This window comes from Aethalodelphis obliquidens, unplaced genomic scaffold (assembly GCF_003676395.1).
Source record: "Aethalodelphis obliquidens isolate GAN/ISIS:26980383/991018 unplaced genomic scaffold, ASM367639v1 scaffold45, whole genome shotgun sequence".
NCBI classification, from domain to species: domain Eukaryota; kingdom Metazoa; phylum Chordata; class Mammalia; order Artiodactyla; family Delphinidae; genus Aethalodelphis; species Aethalodelphis obliquidens.
In genome coordinates this window covers 1659752-1680481 of record NW_020837989.1, presented here as the reverse complement: position 1 = coordinate 1680481, position 20730 = coordinate 1659752, and the positions used below count along the sequence as shown (strand labels likewise).

The 20730-nt window shown below is 46.3% G+C and overlaps 1 protein-coding gene across 5 annotated transcripts in view; it reads right to left on the bottom strand.

The window, feature by feature from the left end:
* ADAM19 (ADAM metallopeptidase domain 19) overlaps positions 1–20730 on the bottom strand; it is an 89156-nt gene that overhangs the window by 4484 nt on the left and 63942 nt on the right. For 3 of the 5 annotated variants that reach the window (XM_027081429.1, XM_027081434.1, XM_027081435.1), the window contains 10 exons: positions 18253–18342; positions 15619–15814; positions 14249–14357; positions 12832–13036; positions 12013–12090; positions 11794–11902; positions 10609–10753; positions 9679–9763; positions 9168–9392; positions 303–526 (listed from right to left, as the gene is read on the bottom strand). In XM_027081429.1, coding sequence (XP_026937230.1) covers positions 305–526; positions 9168–9392; positions 9679–9763; positions 10609–10753; positions 11794–11902; positions 12013–12090; positions 12832–13036; positions 14249–14357; positions 15619–15814; positions 18253–18342 — 1464 coding nt within the window. In that variant the 3' untranslated portion in view covers positions 303–304. Of the gene's footprint in view, positions 1–302; positions 527–9167; positions 9393–9678; positions 9764–10608; positions 10754–11793; positions 11903–12012; positions 12091–12831; positions 13037–14248; positions 14358–15618; positions 15815–18252; positions 18343–20730 lie in introns of those variants that run through there. The other 2 variants (XM_027081430.1, XM_027081433.1) reach the window with 2 other exon arrangements.

Below are 20730 nucleotides of genomic sequence, written 5' to 3'. Positions count from 1 at the left end.
ATGGGGTTGGCTATTTCTGCTTCATAAAACCTCTTTCTAGATAAGGAAACAGAGACTCAAGAGAGTGATTTGCTCAGGGCCGCTCAGCTCAGCTCAGCTCATCAGTTGCAGACCCAGGTTTGAAGCTACCATAGCTCAGCCTCCTAAACATCACCTTTCACATGAAACCAAAAAAGGGGGTGTGCAAGGGTCTCACCAATTTAAGGGACAGTCATGCAGGCACCAAGAAATGCTAAGCTTCTGTCCTTTGCTTTTGTTCTGGAAGTTCAGCACTACATCAAGAAGCATGAACTGGTCTGTTTTCTCAACTCTTATTTTTGTCCCCTGGATCCCTCTGCCCCAGCTTCCACCTCGAGTGTTTCTGAAGACTCACCTTTGGGGTAAGCACAGCCAGGGGCCGGGTCTGCTGAGGTCTAGAGGCAGGGGGCCACAGAATGGAGACACCACCTGGCCTGGGGAGACTCTTGCGGCCTGGCACCGGGTTAGCCGGGAGTGCCTTCTGGGGCGGCCGAGGCCTGGAGAAATCCTGGGGAGAAAGCCACAAGCCTCACTCAAAGGCCAGAGGGGCCTGTTCGAAAGAAAATGTTCTCAATATTTTACAGGTCAAAAGCAGATGAGAAAAGGGATATACTATTTTAAAAGAATGGTCCCTCCGGAGCCTGTGCTCCGCAATAGGAGAGGCCACAACAGTGAGAGGCCCGCGTACCGCAAATAAATAAATAAAAATAAAAAATAAAAAGAATGGTCCCATTTAAAAAGAAATTGTGTGCATACATGTTTACATGCTCAGGAAAAAGCCTTTTTGGAGAGCAATTTAGCAGTATCTATTAAGATTAGAAATGATCATTCTCTGACCTAATACATAATTTCATTCCCTCTGAGAACTATTTGCACAGGTGCACAAAAGTGAAATTGCAAGGATGTTCCTTGCAGCACTGTATGTGACAGCTAAAATAAACTATAAATAACTAAAATTTCCATCAACAGACAAATTACTAAAATTATACAGTGATATATAAAGCAGCATTTCAAAAGAAGGAAGTAGGTTGATACGTGCTGAGGTGGAAAGATGGTCAAGAGTCATGGCAAGCTGCAGTACAAGCTATACAGGACAGTTTAGAGAAAATAAGTCACCCCACTACCCCCCACCAATGTAAATGCAGAGGTACAGAGGAAAGTCAGGAAGGATGAAGACCAAATTGATAACAGAGGTCAGAGGTTCAGAGTGGGCTGTGCATAGGGAGAGGGGTCGTCCAAGTGAACATTCAGTTTTTTTAACAAAGCATATATGTGTATTACTTGTGCAAATAAAAATAAAAATTGTAAAAAGAAGAAATCGTATTTTCTGTATTGTTTGTCTATGGGTGGCACAGTCTTTCCTTTGTGCTTTTACATTACCTTCATGTTTTGCCCCCTTCTCAATAAGGCCTTCCCTGATGACCTTATTTAAAACTATAACACCCCCAAACACAACAATACACAATCAACAGGATGCAGCAAAAGCAGCCTAAGAGAGAAGTTCATAGCGATACAGGCCTTCCTCAAAAAACAAGGAAAATCTCAAATAAACAACCTAACCTACCACCTAAAAGAATTAGAAAAAGCAGAACAAACAAAACCTAAAGTCAGCAGAAGGAAGATCAGAGAGGAAATAAATAAAATAGAGATTTAAAAAAATAGGAAAAAAAATCAATAAAACCAAGAGCTGGTTTTCTGAAAGGATAAATAAAATCGACAAACCTCTGGTCAGGCTCACCAAGAAGAAGGAAGAGGACCCAAATAAAATAAGAAATGAAAGAGAAGAAATAACACTGCAGAAATACAAAAAATCATAAGAGAATACTATGAACCATTACATGCCAACGAATTCGACAACCTAGAAGAAATGGACAAGTTTCTAGAAACACACAGCCCACCGTAACTGAATCAAGAAGAAACAGATAATTTGAACAGAATGATCACTAGAAGTGAAGTGGAATCTGTTAAAAAAACAAAACAAAACAAAACTCCCTGCAAACCAAAGGGAGTGGCTTCCAGGATGGCTTCACTGAGGAATTCTACCAAACATACAAAGAAGAGCTTACACCAATCCTTCTCAAACACTTCCAAAAGACTGAAGTGGAGGGAACACTCCCTAAGTCATGCTATGAAGCCACCATCACCCTGATACTAAAACTAGACAAAGACACTAACAAAAAAGAAAACTACAGACCAATATCTTTGATGAATATAGATGCAAAAATCCTCAACAAAATATTAGCAGACTGAATCCAACAACATATAAAAAAGACCATATACCACGACCAAGTTGGATTCATCCTAGGGTCACAAGAATGGTTCAACATATGCAACTCAATCAATGGGAAACACCACATCAACAAAAGACAAAACTCACATGATCATCTCAACAGATGCAGAAAGAGCATTTGATAAAATTCAACATCAACTCATAATAAAAACTCTCACCAAAGTGGGTATAGACGGAACATATCTCAGCATAATAAAGGATATTTATGACAAACTCACAGCCAACATAATACTCAACAATGAAAAGCTGAAAGCCTTCCTGCTAAAATGTGGAACAAGAAAAGGATGCCCATTCTTATCACTTCTATTCAACATAGTATTGGAAGTCCTAGACAAAGCAATCAGACAAGAAAAAGAAATAAAAGGAAATTGGAAAGGAAGAGGTAAAATTGTCATTATATGCAGATGACATACTATATAAAGAAAACCCTAAAGACTCACACAAAAACTACTACAACTGGGACTTCCCTGGCAATCCAGTGGTTAAGACTCCGTGCTTCCAATGCAGGGGGTGTGGGTTTGATCCCTGGTCAGGTAACTAAGATCCCACATTCTGTGCAGCACAGCCAAAAAAAAAAAAACTACTAAAACTGATAAATGAATTCAACAAGGTAGCAGGATACAAGATTAACATACAGAAATCTGTTGCATTTCTTTACACTAATAATAAAATTATCAGAAAGAGAAGTAAAAATACAATCCCTTTAAAAATTGTATCCAAAATAAAAATACTTAGGAATAAATCTGATGAAGGAAGTGAAAGACTGATATGCTGAGAATTATAAAAAACATTGGCAAAGGAAACTGAAGATAATTCAAAGAAATGGAAAGATGCTCTTGGATTGGAAGAATTAATATTGTTAAAATGGCCATACTAACCAGAGCAATCTACAGATGTAATGCAACCCCTATCAAATTACCCATGACATTTTTCACAGAACTAGGGCAAATAATCATAAAATTTATATGGAACCACAAAAGACCCAGAGTTGCCAAACGATCCTGAGGAAAAAGAACAAAGCTGGAGGCATAACCCTCCCAGACTTCAGACAATACTACAAAGCTACAGTTATCAAACAGTGTGTTATTGGCACAAAAGGAGACATACGGATCAATGGGACAGAATAGAGAGCCCAGAAATAAACCCACACACCTATGGTCAATTAATCTCAACAAAGGAGGCCAAAATATACAATGGAGAAAAGACAGTCTCTTCAGCAAGTGGTATTGGAAAGCTGGACAGCCACATGTAAATCAATAGTTAGAACACTCTCTCACGCCATACACAAAAATAAACTCGAAATGTCTTAAAGTCTTAAATGTAAGACATGACACCATAACACTCCTAAAAGAGAACATAGGCAAAACATGCTTTGACATAAAGCGTAGCAATGTTTTCTTAGGTTAGTCTCCTAAGGCAAAAGAAATAAAAGTAAAAATAAACAAATGGGGCCTAATCAAACTTACAAGCTTTTGCACAGCAAACGAAACCATAAACAAAATGTAAAGACACCTATGAAATGGGAGAAAATATCTGCAAATAATGTGACTGACAAGGGCTTAATTCCCCAAATATACAAACAAACAGCTCAATATCAAAAAACAAACAACCCAATCAAAAAAATGGGCAGAAGACCTAAATAGACATTTCTGCAAAGAAGACATACAGACAGCCAAAAAGCACATGAAAAGATGCTCAACATCGCTAATTATTAGAGAAACGCAAATCAAAACTACAATGAAGTATCATCTCACACCGGTCAGTATGGCCATCTTCAAAAAGTCTGCAAACAATAAATGCTGGAGAGGGTGTGTAGAAGAGGGAACCCTCCTATACTGTGGGTGAGAATGTAAATTGGTGCAGCCACTATGGAAAACAGTATGGAGGTTCCTGAAAAAGCTAAAAATAGAGCTACCGTATGATCCAGCAATCCCACTCCTGAGCATATACCCAGAGTTTTATGGTGTCATGTCTTAATTCAAAAAGATACACGCACCCCAATGTTCATAGTCGCACTATTTACAATAGCCAAGACATGGAAGCAACCTAAGTGTCCATCGATAGATGAATGGATAAAGAAAATGTGGTACATATATACAAGCGAATGTGCCATTTGCAGCAACATGGATGGACCTAGAGATTATCACACTAAGTGAAGTAAGTCAGACAGAGAAAGATGACTATCACATGATACCACTTATATGTGTGGAATCTAAAAAATGATACAAATGAACTTATTTACAAAACAGGAACAGACTCACAGACTTAGAAAAACTTATGGTTACCAAAGGGGAAGAGGCAGGAGGGATAAATTAGGAGCTTGGAATTAATAGATATACACTACTATATATAAAAGAGATAAACAACAAGGACCTACTCTCTAGCACAGAGAACTACATTCAGTATCTTGTAATAACCTATAACAGAAAGAATGTGAAAGAGAATATATATATATATATATATATATATATATATCTGAATCATTTTCCTACACACCAGAATCTAACACAACACTGTAAACCAGCTACACTTCAATTTTTAAAAATTGCAACACTCCCCCAGTCAGCATTCCCAGACCCCTTTATCCTAATCTACTTTTTCTTTTTTGGTATATATCACTTACCCATTCCACCATACTATACAACTTACTTATTTTTTATTTTCTGCCTCTCCTTCCCCCACTATATAAGAAACAGGGGCAGGGGTCCTTTTCTGTTTGATTCAGTGACACAGCTCAAGCTGTAGAACAGTGCCTACTATACAGTAAGCACTCAACACGTATTAGCTGAAAAAATAATAAAACTCTGCACCTGTCAAAAAAATTTAAATAACTATATTTATTCTGTGATCCAAATAATAATTTTAAGGGGCAAAGAATGGATCTCATGCCACCACCCACAGATCCCCAAGCTGGTGGGGTGCAAGAGAGAAGCTGATTCCGCAGGTGAGAGTTCCAGTGCCTACTGTCCTGGATCGCTCCCCTTCCTGAGAAGGTCACTAGCGAGTATAAAAATGGCTCAAAGGCAAGCATGGGGAGAGAATGGGAGTAAATCAGAGATCTTCTGAAAGCAGCTTCTCAGCCAGCAGAACAGTGAGAGCAGAAATGAAAAAGAGCAGCAGATTCTCATGACCAAAGCGCCCCGTTGTCCAGCGCCATCCCTTCCCGGAAGGACAATGCGATCCCACACGCTTCCAGCCCAGAAAGCTGTCAAATCAGTGGCTGCTGGAGGCCAGGACAGAGACCTTCTGGGGGAAGCAACAGCTGGGGGCAGATGTCAGGATGCCGTGGGGAAATGCTGTGCTCCCTTGGCTGCTTTCTGTGCCAAACAAACAATTTGTGTGTGTGCAAGTGCACACGCAGGGCGGGTCATCTGGGCAGAAGCCTCATCAGCATGGCAACACTGGGCCTCCCAGAGCAGGGTCATGCACTGGCCACGTCTGCTTTGACCCAGCTCGGCTCTACCAGGGGCCTCACCCAGCACTGTTTTCTAGAGGCAGAAACTGTCCTTGAACCGCTCTGGCCCACTGCTCCTGTCCTCAGCAGGTGGCACCTCCATCAGTCAAGCTGCAGAAACCAGACACTGGGCAGTTGTGTGTGGAGGGTGGTTTTGCGGGGGGGCGGGTTGTCATCCCCTCCCAACCCTCATCAGCAACTGTTCCCCTGTCTTTTCTCTTCTACACATCCCTCATCAGCTTCACCCCATCACCGCTGTCACCCCCGCTGCTCCAAGCTACCATCACCTCTCCTCTGGAGGCTGTTTAAACTTGTAACCCCTGCACCCAGTCTCATCCCTCGGATCACAGTGCTGCTACAGTGAGCCTCTCATTCTTTAAAACTAATTTTTTAATTAAAGTATAATATACATAAAAAGAAATGAGTCATACAAGCAGATGAATCATCAGAGTGAACACACCTAAGTAATCCTCACCCAGGTCAAACAATGGAAGATTAATAGTCTCAGAAGCATCTCTGGGCACCCTCCCAGGCACTGTGCCTCCCTCTTGCCTAAATGTAGCCCAAAGTGAGATCCCTGTAGATGGCAAACCTGTAGGGAAATTTCCCTGTAGATGGAAATCCCTGTAGATGTCACCCATGCTCCACCACTGCCCTGTTCCCATCAAATGCAGACCAAATTCCTAGTCCGTGCCTGTGGCACAGTCTGGCTTCCCCTGGCTCTCCAGCCTTTCATCATAGCTCCATGGGCCCCAGGCAAAGGGGCCTTGAAGTTCCTTCCATCTGTGGGCTCTCTCCATCACAAAGCTTCCCTACCATCAGGTCCCTGGTCCAAGAACCTCTCCACCCCTCACAGCCTGCTCACCCCGCAGGTCTCAGCTCAAATGTCACCTCCTCACGGAAGCCTTCCCAGATTTCCCAGGCTAAGTCAAGTCCCCCATAACTCTCTTTGTAAGAATGCTGAACCTCTCCTTCATAGCACTTACCACTACTGTCACTACATGTATACCAGTCTCGTCCCCAGCAAGCTGTGAGCTCTGTGAGGCGGAGATGGCATCTGCTTTGCTAACCACTGCCTAGTACAGAGTAGAAGTTCATACACATTTGTAGACAGAATAGAAGAGGTTACGAAGCTTCACCCTCCACCTCTCCAGAGTGGTCCATGTCACCAAGCTAGGAGGTGGTGGAGCTGAGATCTGGAGAGCGTGAATTCCCCCAGGGCAAGTGGTATCTCAGCTCTGGGCTCCAGGGCCTAAGCCAGGACCTGACCCACAGTGTGGTGAAGGGTTTGGAGTCAGCCCTGGGTGCAAGTCCTGGCTACTCCACTTACAAACCGCCACCTTGGGGTAGCCCCTTCAACTCCATGAGACACAACTACCCAACACCGAAAATGAGGGCAGCAGAAACTCTCTTCTTGGAATGGTTCTGAGGAAGGGGGCGGCGCCCCGATTTAATCCCCGCCGCCTGCTCAGAGAAGCTGCCTCCCACTCCCCGCCCTTGAGAAACCCCCATCTGGGCCCGGGCCCAGCAGAAGCCGTGCTTGGCATGTGTTTTGGGATAACTTCCACCGGCCAGGTGGCCCTCTGAGCTCTGGATTCCTGCCAGCAGCCACCAGGGAAAGTGGGAGTCAGGGCAGGACATGGAGCCTCCAGGCTTCCCATCCCCCCAGCTGGAGTCCACTGCCCCTGGAGACCTCTCCCCCAACCTACTGCACGGCACCTTGGGGTGAGGCTGACACCATCTCCACTGAACAGGCCTCCAGTGTGGGTTTTTTAGGACCAGTGGTTTCAATGGACTGCTCCCTCCTCCTACACCTCTGTTCTTCCCACACCCCTGTCTGCACGTGGCTGCTTTCTCCCCTCTTCCTCCCCTTCTCTCCTCTTTCCTTCTGTCATGGGCTGAACTGTGCCCCGCCAAAATTCATACGTTTCCGCTCTAACCCCCAGTACCTCAGAATGTGACTGTATTTGGAGACAGGGCCTTTAAAGAGGTGACTATGTTGAAATGAGGCCGTTAGAGTGGGCCCTAATCCGGTCTGACTGGCGTCCTTATAAGAGGAAATGTAGACACAGAGAGACATCAGGGTGCACGTACACAAAGGAAGGACCTATATGAGGACACGGCAGAATGCAGTCATCTGCAAGCCAAGGAGACAGGCCTCAGAAGAAACCAAGCCTACTGGACTTCCAGCCTCCAGAACCATCAGAAGATAACTTCCTGTTGTTTACACCACCCGGTCTGTGCTGTTTTGGCCACCCAAGGAGGCTAACGCACCCTCCATCTCCTCGTCCCTCCTCTACTCCTCTTGCTCTTTTCCCTTTCTCCTTCCCTCTTCTCTCCCTGTCAGTCTTTCCTTTCCCTTTCTGCACGGAATTTTCTATCCCCCCGCTGCCCCAGATGAGAAAAGTGGGATAGTAGCAGCTTCGCATCATCAGAGAACCAAAACTGATGCTCTCGGCTCTGCTAAACCATGACACTGCCATGTCCCAGGGACCCCCCCAAGACCCGGAGCCAACCACAGTCCTTAGGGGCAGAGAGAGCCTGGGCCCCATGGAGCCCTCTGGACCATGCCCAAGAACAGCAGTCCCAGGAGGAAAATGGGCAAGTCCCCTACCCCACCTGAGGGGCTCCACACCAAAAAGCACAGGCCGCTCTGGAAGGCACCACGCCTGGCCACCGTCCTGGAAACATCTGTGTCTGTGCTACAGGAACTTCTGCCAGAAGGTAGAGCTGGAGCCATCAGACACACCGGGTGAACAGACTGCTGGGCAGGCAGCTCTGCTTCCAAAGAACACCAGTGGTGGGGGGATAGCCCAGCCCCTACTCAGCCCTCCCAGAGGCCCGGCCCCTTGACCAGCCTCCCAGACGAGCGAGGCATCACCACCGTATGTCCCTCAGTAAGACTTCCCGACTAGTGCAAGATACCAAGAGGCACAATTTGGTGGAATAAGTACTATGATGAGAGAAGTACAGAGGCACCAAACTCAGGCTTGGGGGTCAGAGAAGGCTTCTTAGAGGAAGTGGCGTCTAAGAGGAGACCTAAGGATGAACAAGAGCTGGCCGTGCAAAAGGAAGTATATGTGGCAGAAGAAACAGCATTTGCAAAGGCCTAGAGGAGAGAAAAAAGACCATGGGGAACTGAAACATTAACTGAACATTAACATTTGGGGTGGAAGGTGGGTAGTGGCTTGTCACAGAAGAGGCCAACCAGGAAGGAAGTCCTCGGTAGTGTATTTCCTCATGCTCATCACCCTCACGCTCTGTGTGCCCTGTATCTACCAGAATGCAGAAAAGGCAGCCAGCCCATGAGTCAGCAAGCTCCCTCTTCCCAGCCTCTGTCATTCCTCATGGCTGATGGCCTGAAAAGTGATGCTTCCGGCCCAGGGTTGCTGAGAAACCACTTACCTGGGAGAGGATGCACTTTGGTGCGGGGGGCACTGGCCGGCTTGGGGGAGGCCTCCTGGATGATTCTTTCCTCTCTACTGGGGGTCCGGCCCCTGGGGAGTTCCTAGCAGTCCTGCTGAGGTGCGCTGGCAATGGCGCAGGTGGGGACCCACCATGCAGATAGTCCGCAGGGGGCCTGGGAGGAGGCTGGGAGGGCTTCCGTAGGGTTTCAGGGGTGTTGGTCACCTGTATGCATAAGACGAGGAATGCCTGAGACACAGGAACCCTTAATGCACTTAAAAAGTCAGGGGTGGTCTTGTGTGTCTCACTGACATGCACAGAGGCCTAGGATCCCAGAGGTCAGATGCAACGTTTAAAGTCATTAGGGGATGGCAGAACCAGCTGACCATCTCTCAAGCCAAGAAAGTGTCTTATCACCAATCCCGTGGGCCCACAGAGGCGCTTAGGAAAATCTAGCAGGGTCCTGAGGGACAAAGTTAAAGTGGCAAAGTTCATGGTGCAAAGCCCTTACCTTTCGCTTGCCCTGGGGTGTCTGCAACTTGAACGTTGGGTTGGCGTGGCCAGTTCCACTGTTCTGAGACACCCTGAAGGGACAACTAGTAACAAGGAAGGAGAGAGGAAGAGTAAAGGGGGTGTTGTTCATTGAGGATCAGTGCCTGACATCCCTCTGACTGAGGCATGGCAGTGAGCAGCTCAGTCATCCCAAGTCTGCTCTGGTGGAAGTGGGATGGGTCCTCCTGAAGCCCAGCTCCCTAGGCATGGACACGGTGGCCAATGGAAAACTCCCAAGGAAAGACATTTGGCCTCATACAAAGCAGAGTGTTCCTCAGCACCTTTCCTTCACCCTTTTAAGACCTTTCTCCCCCAAGAAGACGAGGATGTCACCAGCCATCAACCAATCTCCCTCAGGCGTCGTGCCAGGAGGACCTGGGATTTAAAATCCCCTCCGGAAAAAGTGTCATCTAATAGAGGACTCAGAGACTATACACCTTCAATATTCAAAGGAATGAACTGCTTAGGAAAAAAAATTACTCTGTCTTGAGCTGATGTCCAGCCACCCCTGTGATTGACGAGCTCGTCAGTTTTTCTCTGTTGCCTGCCTCAGTTTCCTGCCCTTTAAAATGGGGAGCAAATCAATTAGATAGATACACGCTAGCAAAGAGGTTTCATTTCTATTCCGACTTGAATTGGTGGGGGCATTCTGCTGAGAAGGATTCTGAAGTGATGACCAGGCTCAGCCAAGCTTACTTATTAATAAAAATCAGCTAGTAATGTCTGCCATGGTCAAGGAGCATGGCAGCAGCGGAGAGAGCGGCGTGTACCTGGCATTTGCCTTCCCCGAATTAGACCCACCACCACCAACTTCTTCACCAGGTACTGCTTATGGAAAGCTCTGTGATCTCCAAGTGGACCCCAAATCCTTCACGGTACCCCGTCATACCTGAACTGTTGCCTCAACTTGGAAGGGAGGGCTAGGGGCTTGAGGTAGCCCAGTTTGTTGTTCTGTTTACAGCAGCGGTACATCAGCATGAGGACCGCCAGCGCAAAGATGGCCGAAAACACACCGGCTACTACAGGACCAGCACCTTCCAGAAATAGAACCCAAGTGAAAGACTTAGAAGCGGTCTGAGCTTTAGCTGTGGATTTCAAATACTGTATTCCTGACACTCTTCAGATATTTGATCTTCATTTACATTGTATTACTTACTTTAACTTAAAAACTATAATAAAAAAACACACATTATGTCCCACTGGGAAGCCACTATTATTAGCTTAAACAACCAGGTCAGCTTGCTTGGCACAGATCTCATAATGAAGCTTCTCCGGCCACTTTGCCTAATTGAAGAGAGTGCCTTTTAAGGCAAGGAGTTTCAGCTCTATTATTATTTACCACTAGTTTTCAGCCTGAATCATGATGTTCCTGGACACAAAGCAACCAACACAAAACACTGAGAGTCATAGATTGATGTAAGGTTAGAACTTTCACACATAATCCACAATTTCACATTGGGTTTCACCAAACTGCCTCAATGTTCTCACAAATTATAAATCTAAATGCACAAAATATATATAGACCAGTGACCCACTACTTTTATGTTTTACATGTTGAGGTTTCTTCCTTAACAAAAAAAAAAAAAGTTCTCTATTACTTTTTAAAAGCTTGGAAACCAAAGAGCTAGAATCCCTTAGATTTCCACTAAAAAAAACTGTAACATTTTCTGAGTTTCTGGTTCCTCATTTGAAGCTTTGTTCATCCAAGGAGATCTGAGCCACTATAACGTGCCCTAGGTTCGTGATTATTTTTAAGTGGCCGAGAAGGGGTAGTCGCCTCCACCGCCCCCCAGAAAGAATGTGATTATTCAGTAACCTGTGGTCTGTCTGAATCTCTCTCTAAGCAGAACCATGCCCCTCAACAGAAGGGACAGAGGAAGACCAACTGAGGCTGAGCCCCACACCAGGCTGCTAGCCTGGGCCACTCCTCCCACTCGGTCCCTCTTGTTCTCTCATCTACAAAATCAGGATAGTGATGCTGACTCGTCCTCTCTCTGCATCATGCCACCCGCCCCCATGGCACCCACCCCTCCTCACAAAGGTGGGCAGAGGCCCACACAGGCCAGGCACTCACTCTCGGGGGGCATGGGCCCGCTGTCGATGCTGCCCCCTTGGCCCGGTGTGTTGCAGAAGGGCGGGGCCCAGCCCCGGAAGCAATGGCAGTTCTGATTGTTGTTGCAAACCTGGAGCAAGGGCAGGGCAGAGGCGTCAGCACCCTGGAGAGCTCTGGCCTCCCATAGGGCCTGCCCCCTCAGTCATGGCAGAGGAGCCCCAAAACCCCAGGCACGCGTACCCCGTGGCCGTGACACTTCTTCCCACAGCCTTCTGTTTCGAAGAACGAGGTGTTCCTGCACTGCCCCTCGAAGCAAATCTGTAATGAGGAAGAAGCCACTCAGTAGAGCGGAAGGGACACTGGTTGGCAATTAGGAGACCGGGGTTTTGCACTCAGAACTTACGGGACTCAAAAAGGCAGCCTACTTCAGGGTATTACTGTGAAAAATTAAAAACAACCTAAAGAGCCAAGGACAGGATGGCAGTTAACTAAATTCTGCTATCACTTGTGTGATTAGGGAGAAAAAACCAAATATTATATTTTTAATAAATATGTGTTATTCCACTCTATATTACTATATGTTGGTGATATGTTAATTACTTAACTGTGTATTAATATGCACTAATTGAAATATTATACTTAAAAATAATGACCATGGTGACAGCTGTCTGCTTTGTGCCAGGTAGTATACCAAGTGCTTCAAATGTTTTTTACAACATCATTCTCATAGTAAACTCTGAGACGCGGCCATTATTTTCCCCAGGCTTCCCTGACTCCTAGTCTAGTCCACTTCTCAATTCATAAGATAATTAATGATAAGGACAAAAGAGATAATAGCCAGCCTTCTAAATGGTTTACAGGGATTATCTCGTTTAACCCTTGTAACAATTCTATGAGGTGGGTCTTGCTCTTACTAACATGCTTATTTAACAAAGGAAGCAAACCACAGGGCCAGAGAGGTTGGGGAAGCCGGGACTTGAGCCCAGGCACCCTCACTCCAGATTCACACTTTAGTCACTGCAACCCAGCGACTGAGTGAGGCTGGAGAAAGGGACTCACGTGGTTATGGCCACATTTGGTCCCGGTCATCACCAGGCCTGGGTCCAGCATGTCACCCTCCTCCTCGGGACCTCGGTAGACGTGGGTGCCCCGACATCGGATCTGCCTCCCGTTCATGATGATGGTGGTGTCGATGGGCACTGCATTGGACTCCAGGGGCCGGGCCTCAGAACTCTGACACTGGATCTTCCCACACTTGGCATCTCTGGGCCCGAGAGAGAAGGAGGGAAGGAGATGGAATCAGAGGCAGGGGAAGAGCTGGGGCACCAAAGAGCTTCAATCTTTCTTGACCAGGACAGCAGGCTTGGATGGGGGAGAGGCAAAAGGGCAATGAGTGTGCTGTAGGGACTCAGCAGGAAAGACCCCGTGTGGACTGAGACCAAGGATAGGATGCTAGATCTTTATCCCCAAGCAGATCGAGGCCAGAGAGCTGGCCTTGGAAAGTCCTCTTTACTGCAAGGACAAGTGCCTGACCTGAGCAACCTGCCCCCTTATGCTCCTTGCACCCCCATGCACTCGAGTGCTGCAGCCAGAAGCCTGGTGCATCCCCGACTTCCCATACTCCCTCCCTCCTATATACCTACTCTAATTCACACCACCATCCTTCCTCACCTGGACACCAGGAATCTGTCTCCCTGCCTCCAGTCTTGCCCTATAAGAGTCTAATTTCCAAACTGCTCTCAAGCCAAAGTCCAAACTCCCCTAGCCATGCATTCGAGGCTTCTCATGATCTGGTCCCTGCTTAACTAGCTATGCTCATTTCTCAGAAGCCCCCTCCCCACTGCACCCCAACATTATACTTTAACTATATCAAATTGTTATCAGTTCTTCCTACCAAGGATTTTTCTCTACTCATCTCTCTGCCTGGTACACTCTCCCAGGTACCAGCGCCATTCCCCATCCTGTTCAACTGGATGATTTCTCCAAATCTCAGCTTAGGCATAACTTCCTTTGGGAGACCACCTCAACCCACTAACACTTCCATTATTACACCGTATTGTTATGTTCCATGTACTCAGCACAGTATCTGGCACATGGTAGAGCCACAATAGATAGTGGATGGGTGGGTGGGTGGATGGATAGATGTTTGAAATGAATGAATGAATGGGTGAATAACAGGCTGTTCAGATGAGGGTATAATTCGTACCCTGTGGAAATGACCCAAGAGGGCTGATGCCCCACCCTACTGTAAGAAGGCCCCAGAAGGAGGTTGGACCAGCTTTCTAGGAAGCATTGCCATCTGTGCCCTCCCTCGGACTCCCTTGGGGCTGAATGGCACATTGCCAAAAGGGCCTGGAACAGATTTATGTAAAGGCCCAGTTTGGGGCCAGCCAAGCTGCTGAGAGGGCGGGAGTGAGGACGGAGCAGGAATTGCTTTGTCACCCTCATCTCATGGGGTCTACCCTATGGTCATCACCTCATGTTGCACTTCTTGTGTTTCCCATTCATGTCCTTCCCACAGTTTCCAAAGGTGTCCCCTGCCACATTAACCTTCTCGAAGCAGAGATCTGGAGCGGGCCGGGCTCCTGGGTGGGCAAGAAACATTTATCAGTACACTAGCCAACGTTAGCAGAAGCCAGAAGCCCCCAAAGGGCAAAATCAGAAGGTTAAGAAAGTTTTAGGGGAGGGAATTCTCAGCCTGTTCTTTCTTTACCCCTATCAGTTATTCGACCCCCACCTCCTCAAGACCTACTCATAGAAAAAGGTTTTACATCAGTTCTTTATACCTTATTGGGGTTTTATATCTGTGGGAGGTTTGTGTGCTAAGCCTTCTCTCTAATGAAGAAGGCCTGTCCCACTTCAGGTTTTTTACTAAAGGTAATACCTGCACAACATTTTAAAGAATAAAGCATGTCTTTCAGTTTTTTCTACCTAGTCGTTCCAGCTCCTACTTTCCTACAACCTGGTGAAGCAATCTTAATTAACAGTGTATCTTCTGAAGATAATTTTATCTCTACCGTCTAGATACAATTCTTGTGTATCTTCTAGAGATAATCTATCCAATAAAGAATGGCAGCATAGTCTATTCACTGGTCTGCGTCTTGCATTTTTCACTTAATTTATCACGAGAGATTTTTTTTTTAATTCAGTACATACAGAGCTGCCTCCTTTTATTCAGCTGTATAGTGTGGAGGTACCAGAATTACTTTAATTGGTCCCTACTGAAGGATTTATAGGTTGTTATTGGTATCACTAACAATGTTGCAATGAATATCGTTGTAAATCTATCTTCACATAAACGTGCAAGTGCAAATGTAGGATACATCCCCAAGGAGCAGTATGGATGAGCCCAGTGACAGGTGCACTTAAAATTCTGGTATCTCCAAACAGCTTTCCATTGGGTTTGTACCTACCTGTTTTCCCACACCCTCCACAACTATATTATTATTGTTCTTGTTGTTACAGTATTATTACCTTATTATATTAATTCTTCAGTCTTTGCCAATATGATACATGAAAAAAATCCCATCCCTCAGTTGTTATAATTTGCTTATAGCTTAAGGCCATTTGCATTTCCTTTTCTGTCTCCATCCTCTGCCATTTCTGTTGGATTATTCTTATCCACTCACCCACTCTGAGAATTTAAAGCATCAAAGAACAAGGAAGAACACTGCCTACTGCCTCTCCCTGAAAGTCTACCCTGAGGCAAGGGGTTTGAAAAAAGGTAATATCTGGAAATGTTGTTTTAAAGCCAAGGATTCTAAGCTACCCAGAGTGCCTGAAGGGGGAGGCTGGCTAGGAAGCAGTGGGGTGGGAGGAGGGCCATTCCCCCCAGGAGAGCCTTACCAGGACCCCACAGCTGCTGGCACTGCTCCTGGTAGGTAAGGCACATGCCATTGTAGCAGTAGGCCTGGCCACCCTCGCAGGGGGTGCCGTCCATCTGGTAGAAGTTGGTGGGGCAATGGGGGGACTTGCCCGTGCAGAACTCTGGGAGGTCACACTGCCGCGCCTGCTCACGGCACAGTGTGCCAGGGGCCAGCAGCTGAGCCGAGGAACGAGAGCAGAAAAAAAGGTCAATCTGCCACCTGCCCTCAACCCTCCCAGCAAGGGCTCATGAGCATCACTCTCGTGGAGCAGAATTTCCCATTACCATTATTTCGGAGTGCTTTTTACATGACCTCATTAGCTCAAATCACCATCATTCATCTAATATGAATAGTGACTTAGGGTTTCGAGGTGTTTTCACAAATGCTAACTCTGCATAGCAGTCTTAAGAAGTAGGTAAAAAATAATATTTATGCAACAATTTACAGTTTACTAAGTGCTTTAGTAATCACAGCTACTTTATGGAGCTCCCACTTAAGTGCAGTACAAATATTACTTCATTTAGTTTTCATGATAGTCCTATGTAATATAATTATCCCTATTTCACAGATTATGAAATCTGAGGCGAAAGAGGTTAAATAATGTCTCCAAAGTCTCATGGTTAGTAAGTGGCAGAAGAGCCAAGCCCAGTAATACATATGTAGAGATACACACACACACACACACACAGAGTAGCATTCATACGTCTTTTTTTTTTTTTCATTCATACATCTTTGAATTTACAAAGCACTCTGGCAATGATACATCCCCGTTACTGAGCCAAGCGCCAGGCTAAGTATGTTACACCTACTCAAGTCGTGAGATCCTCACAATATCCATGAGCTACATATACTGCTATTTGCCTCATTCTGCAGATGAAATAACCTGATCAATAGCACACCTTGGGCAACTGGTGAACACTGAGTTTCCACTTGAGTCTTCCAGCCTCCCAGGGTGGTCAGAGTTATTAGTACTCTTCCCGTCTTACAGATAAAGAACCTAGGCTTGGATGGGTAATCGGCTGCCCCAAATCACACAGAGGGCTTGAATTGAAGGCCTCAGACTCCAAGCCTCATCTTTTCCCACACACTTCTCTCCAGGAACTCCTTTTCAAGATCCAAGCTGATATCCTGGGACTGGGAGATGGGCGCTCTCCACACTCACTCTCAGGCCTCAGCCTGAGACTTGAGGACCTGACCCCAGCTAGCACAGCCTCCCTGGGGGACGCCGGGTGCATCCTAGAGTCAAACCAGATGGCGTGGGAGTTCCCCTGAGCCAGGCAAGGAGAGCTACGTCTGAGAACAGCACCCCTCCACACTCCCGGGTGACTCCACGCCACCCACAAGGCCCTCCCAAGACAGAAGGCAAGAATGGACCAGCTGAGCAGCTTTCTGACAGTCTCAGTTCAAGGGTGGCCTCAGGATGCATCTCTCCACCTGAGAGCAAGATGGAGGGGAAGAGGACCCATCATGGAGCCAGCCTGCCTGGGTTCAAATCCCAGCTCCTTAACCAGCAGTAGGACCTTATGTTTATGCACCCGTGAGGGTAATAACCCTCTCGTGGTTATTGCTAGAAGGTCATGCTAGAAGGAATGTTCTAATAAAGTACTTGAACAGTACGCAGAACATCATGAGCCCTCAGCAAGTGGTAGGTGGAAGCACAGTCCACAATCCTATCCAAAACCCTGGGATCAGATGGGCTTCAGACTTTACAGATTTTAGAAAGCAGACACTACACTGATGTACATACATATGTGTGTATGTGTGTGTATATATATATATATATATATATACACACACACACGTACACATTACATATGTATGTTACATAACCCACCAGCAAGGCCTAGGATTATACTTTTTAATCACACACATTAATATTTCTGCAATGAAATATAATATTCACTTTAAGTATGATTTTTTTTAAGACTATAATTAGACTCATGTCAATTCAGGTCAAATTTTGCCACCAATAAGTTAAAAAAATTTTTTTGAGTTTTCAGAACTTCCTAAATTTCAGAATTATAGATAAGAGACTGTAGACCTATAGTAATATTAGTGGTAAAAATGATGTGATCTTTCACATCAATATTAAGAGAGTGGGCTCCAGAGTCAGGTCAGCCTGGTTCAGCCTCCTCCTGCTGTGTGAACCCAGAGAAGCCACTTATCCCTTCTGAGCCCCAGTTTTCTCATCTTAAATTGAGGATATTAATACATATCTCATGGGGCTTTTATAAGGATTGAATGAGATGACATATATAAAATTCTCTGTACCATGCCTGGCACCTAATAAGCAATTCATTAATGTTAATCAAAACTGTGATGAAGACCATTATGAGTTCCAAATAAAATCAAGCCTACTCTTTCTGGACACTTTTCTTTTTTTAATCTCCCATCTTCCAGGAGGCACACACAGCCCTCTGGGACGATCTGAACTCAGTGAGGCCCAATATAGAAAAAAGGTAAACTTTGTTCAAGCGCCCTTTCTAGCTCCATGTTTCTGAAACTTTGATGCCACCACTTCCCCAGGATAGAGGCTGAATCCTGGCCATTACCCCCCAGCAGACTCTTGGACTGTTAGGTCAGAACCCTGGGCAGGGAGGAAAGGGCCACTTACCTTACACCGGTGACAGCAGGAGCCATGGGCACACTCTGCCCCCTCTCTCAAGGTGCAATTAGAGGCATTGCAGCAGGGGTTATCACATTCCTGGGGAGGCAGTGGGAGGGGGCGTGAGCCTCTGGGGCAGCAGGGCAGGGATACAGGGGACTAGGCAGGGTGAGGGCCTTTACCCCCTACCCTGCCCCACAGGCCCCTGGGAAGTCTCCACCAAAAAATCACTTTATAGCTTTACCATTAAGGTAATACGTATACATCGTAAAAACACACATATGCATAATCATCAGTAACACACAACTTGACACAACTACATTTTGTATTTTTCTAAGCACTTTCCTATATACACACAGACATATACTCATTTTATAAAATCATAGTATCCATACTGCTTTTTTTATTTTTTATTTTATTTTTTTATTTTTTGGTAAGCAGGCCTCTCACTGTTGTGGCCTCTCCCGTTGCGGAGCACAGGCTCCAGACGCGCAGGCTCAGCGGCCATGGCTCACGGGCCCAGCCGCTCCGCGGCACCTGGGATCTTCCCGGACCGGGGCCCGAACCCGTGTCCCCTGCATCGGCAGGCGGACTCTCAACCACTGCGCCACCAGGGAAGCCCCATACTGCTTTTAACATAATATGCCCATTTCTCCTTGTAATCATGGATTCTTCTAAAACATGGTTTTTAGCATAGTATTACATTATATGGAAATTCTGTGATTTGGTTTTCTCATCCCCAACACAACATCCAGAGACCATGTCTTCTACTGCTGTGCCCTCCACACTCCTAAACCTTACTATCTGATAAAAAGAGGCCATCAGGAGTCAGGGCATGCTGGAACAACTCCTGAACAATTTATGTCAGCCCCCGGGCCTGCTTCCCCAGACTTCTCTTGCCATCTGCTGCTCCTCCTCAACCCTCACTGGCCTGGACCCTTCTCTAGGGGTTCCATGCTCTCCTCTCTTCCTTCCTGCCCTACGGGTCCTGATTTGCTGACATACAGAATGAGATTTAAAAAGAGGACGGGACTCCCCTGGTGGCACAGTGGTTAAGAATCCGTCTGCCAATGCAGGGGACGTGGGTTCAAGCCCTGGTCTGGGAAGACCCCACATGCCATGGAGCAACTAAGTCCACACACCACAACTACTGAGCCTGCGCTCTAGAGCCCGTGAGCCACAACTACTGAGCCCACACACCACAACTACTGAAGCCCACGTGCCCTAGAGCCCATGCGCCGCAACAACAGAGCCCATGCCCTGCAACTACTGAAGCCCAAACATGCTAGGGCCTGCGTGCTGCAACTACTGAGCCCGCATGCTGCAACTACTGATGCCTATGGGCCTAGAGCCTGTGCTCTGCAACAAGAGAAGACACCGCAATGAGAAACCCACGCACCTCAACGACTGAGCCCACTTGCTGCAACTAGAGAAAGCCCGCACGCTGCAATGAAGACCCAACGCAGCCAAAAAATTAATTAATTAATTTTTTTTAAAAGATGACTTTTATCTACAAAACAGAAATAGAGTTACAGATGTAGAAAACAAACTTATGGTTACCAGCGGGTAAGGGGTAGGATAAATAGGGAGATTGGGATTGACATATACACACTACTCTCTGTACAAAATAGATAACTAATAAGAACCTACTGTATAGCACAGGGAACTCTACTCAATACTCTGTAACAGCCTATATGGGAAAGGAATCTAAAAAAGACTGGATATATGTATACATATAACTGATTCACTTTGCTGTACACCTGAAACTAACACAACATTGTAAATCAACTGTACCCCAGTAAAATTGGAAAAAAAAAAAAAAAGATGATGAGATGCCCAGTGACTCCAAATGTCCCTATCACACCCCTACTATAGACACAGGCCCATCCATGGGTCCCTCACAGCAGGATTATGAGGCACAATTATGCCCATTTCACAAAAGGGGAAACCGCAACTCAGACAAGTCCAGTGGCTGCTCAAGGCACATACCTGGCAAGTGTTGGAGCCGAATTCAAGCCATGTCTGCCCGGGGCCCACCCCGTGCTTATTAACCATATCATAACCATCACTGTCCAGGTCTGGCTTGTTGGAGAGACACATGCCACCGCCTGACTACAGATACTCATCCACCTGTCTCTCCCTCAGAGAATGAATAAGGGCACTTTGTTTCCATGAATCTCCTACCACCCTGGGCTGCAGGTAGACCTGTGTTCCTTCCCTTCTAGCACACCATGTTTCTTCTCACCCTAAGGCGCGGTTCCTCCTCTAGCTGAAATGTGCCTTGGACTCCCTGCGCTCCTCGCTGGCGCCTACCTCAGCCTTCGGCTATGGGGTCAGAGGTCACACTCCCACCTGAGTAGGGCAGTTCCCCTCACATTACATATACTCCTAGCATCATGCCATTGGCCCTCCTAGCACTTACCACAGTTGTATTTATACATTTTTGCCATTATTTGGTCAATGTGTGTTTCCCCCACTGGACTATAC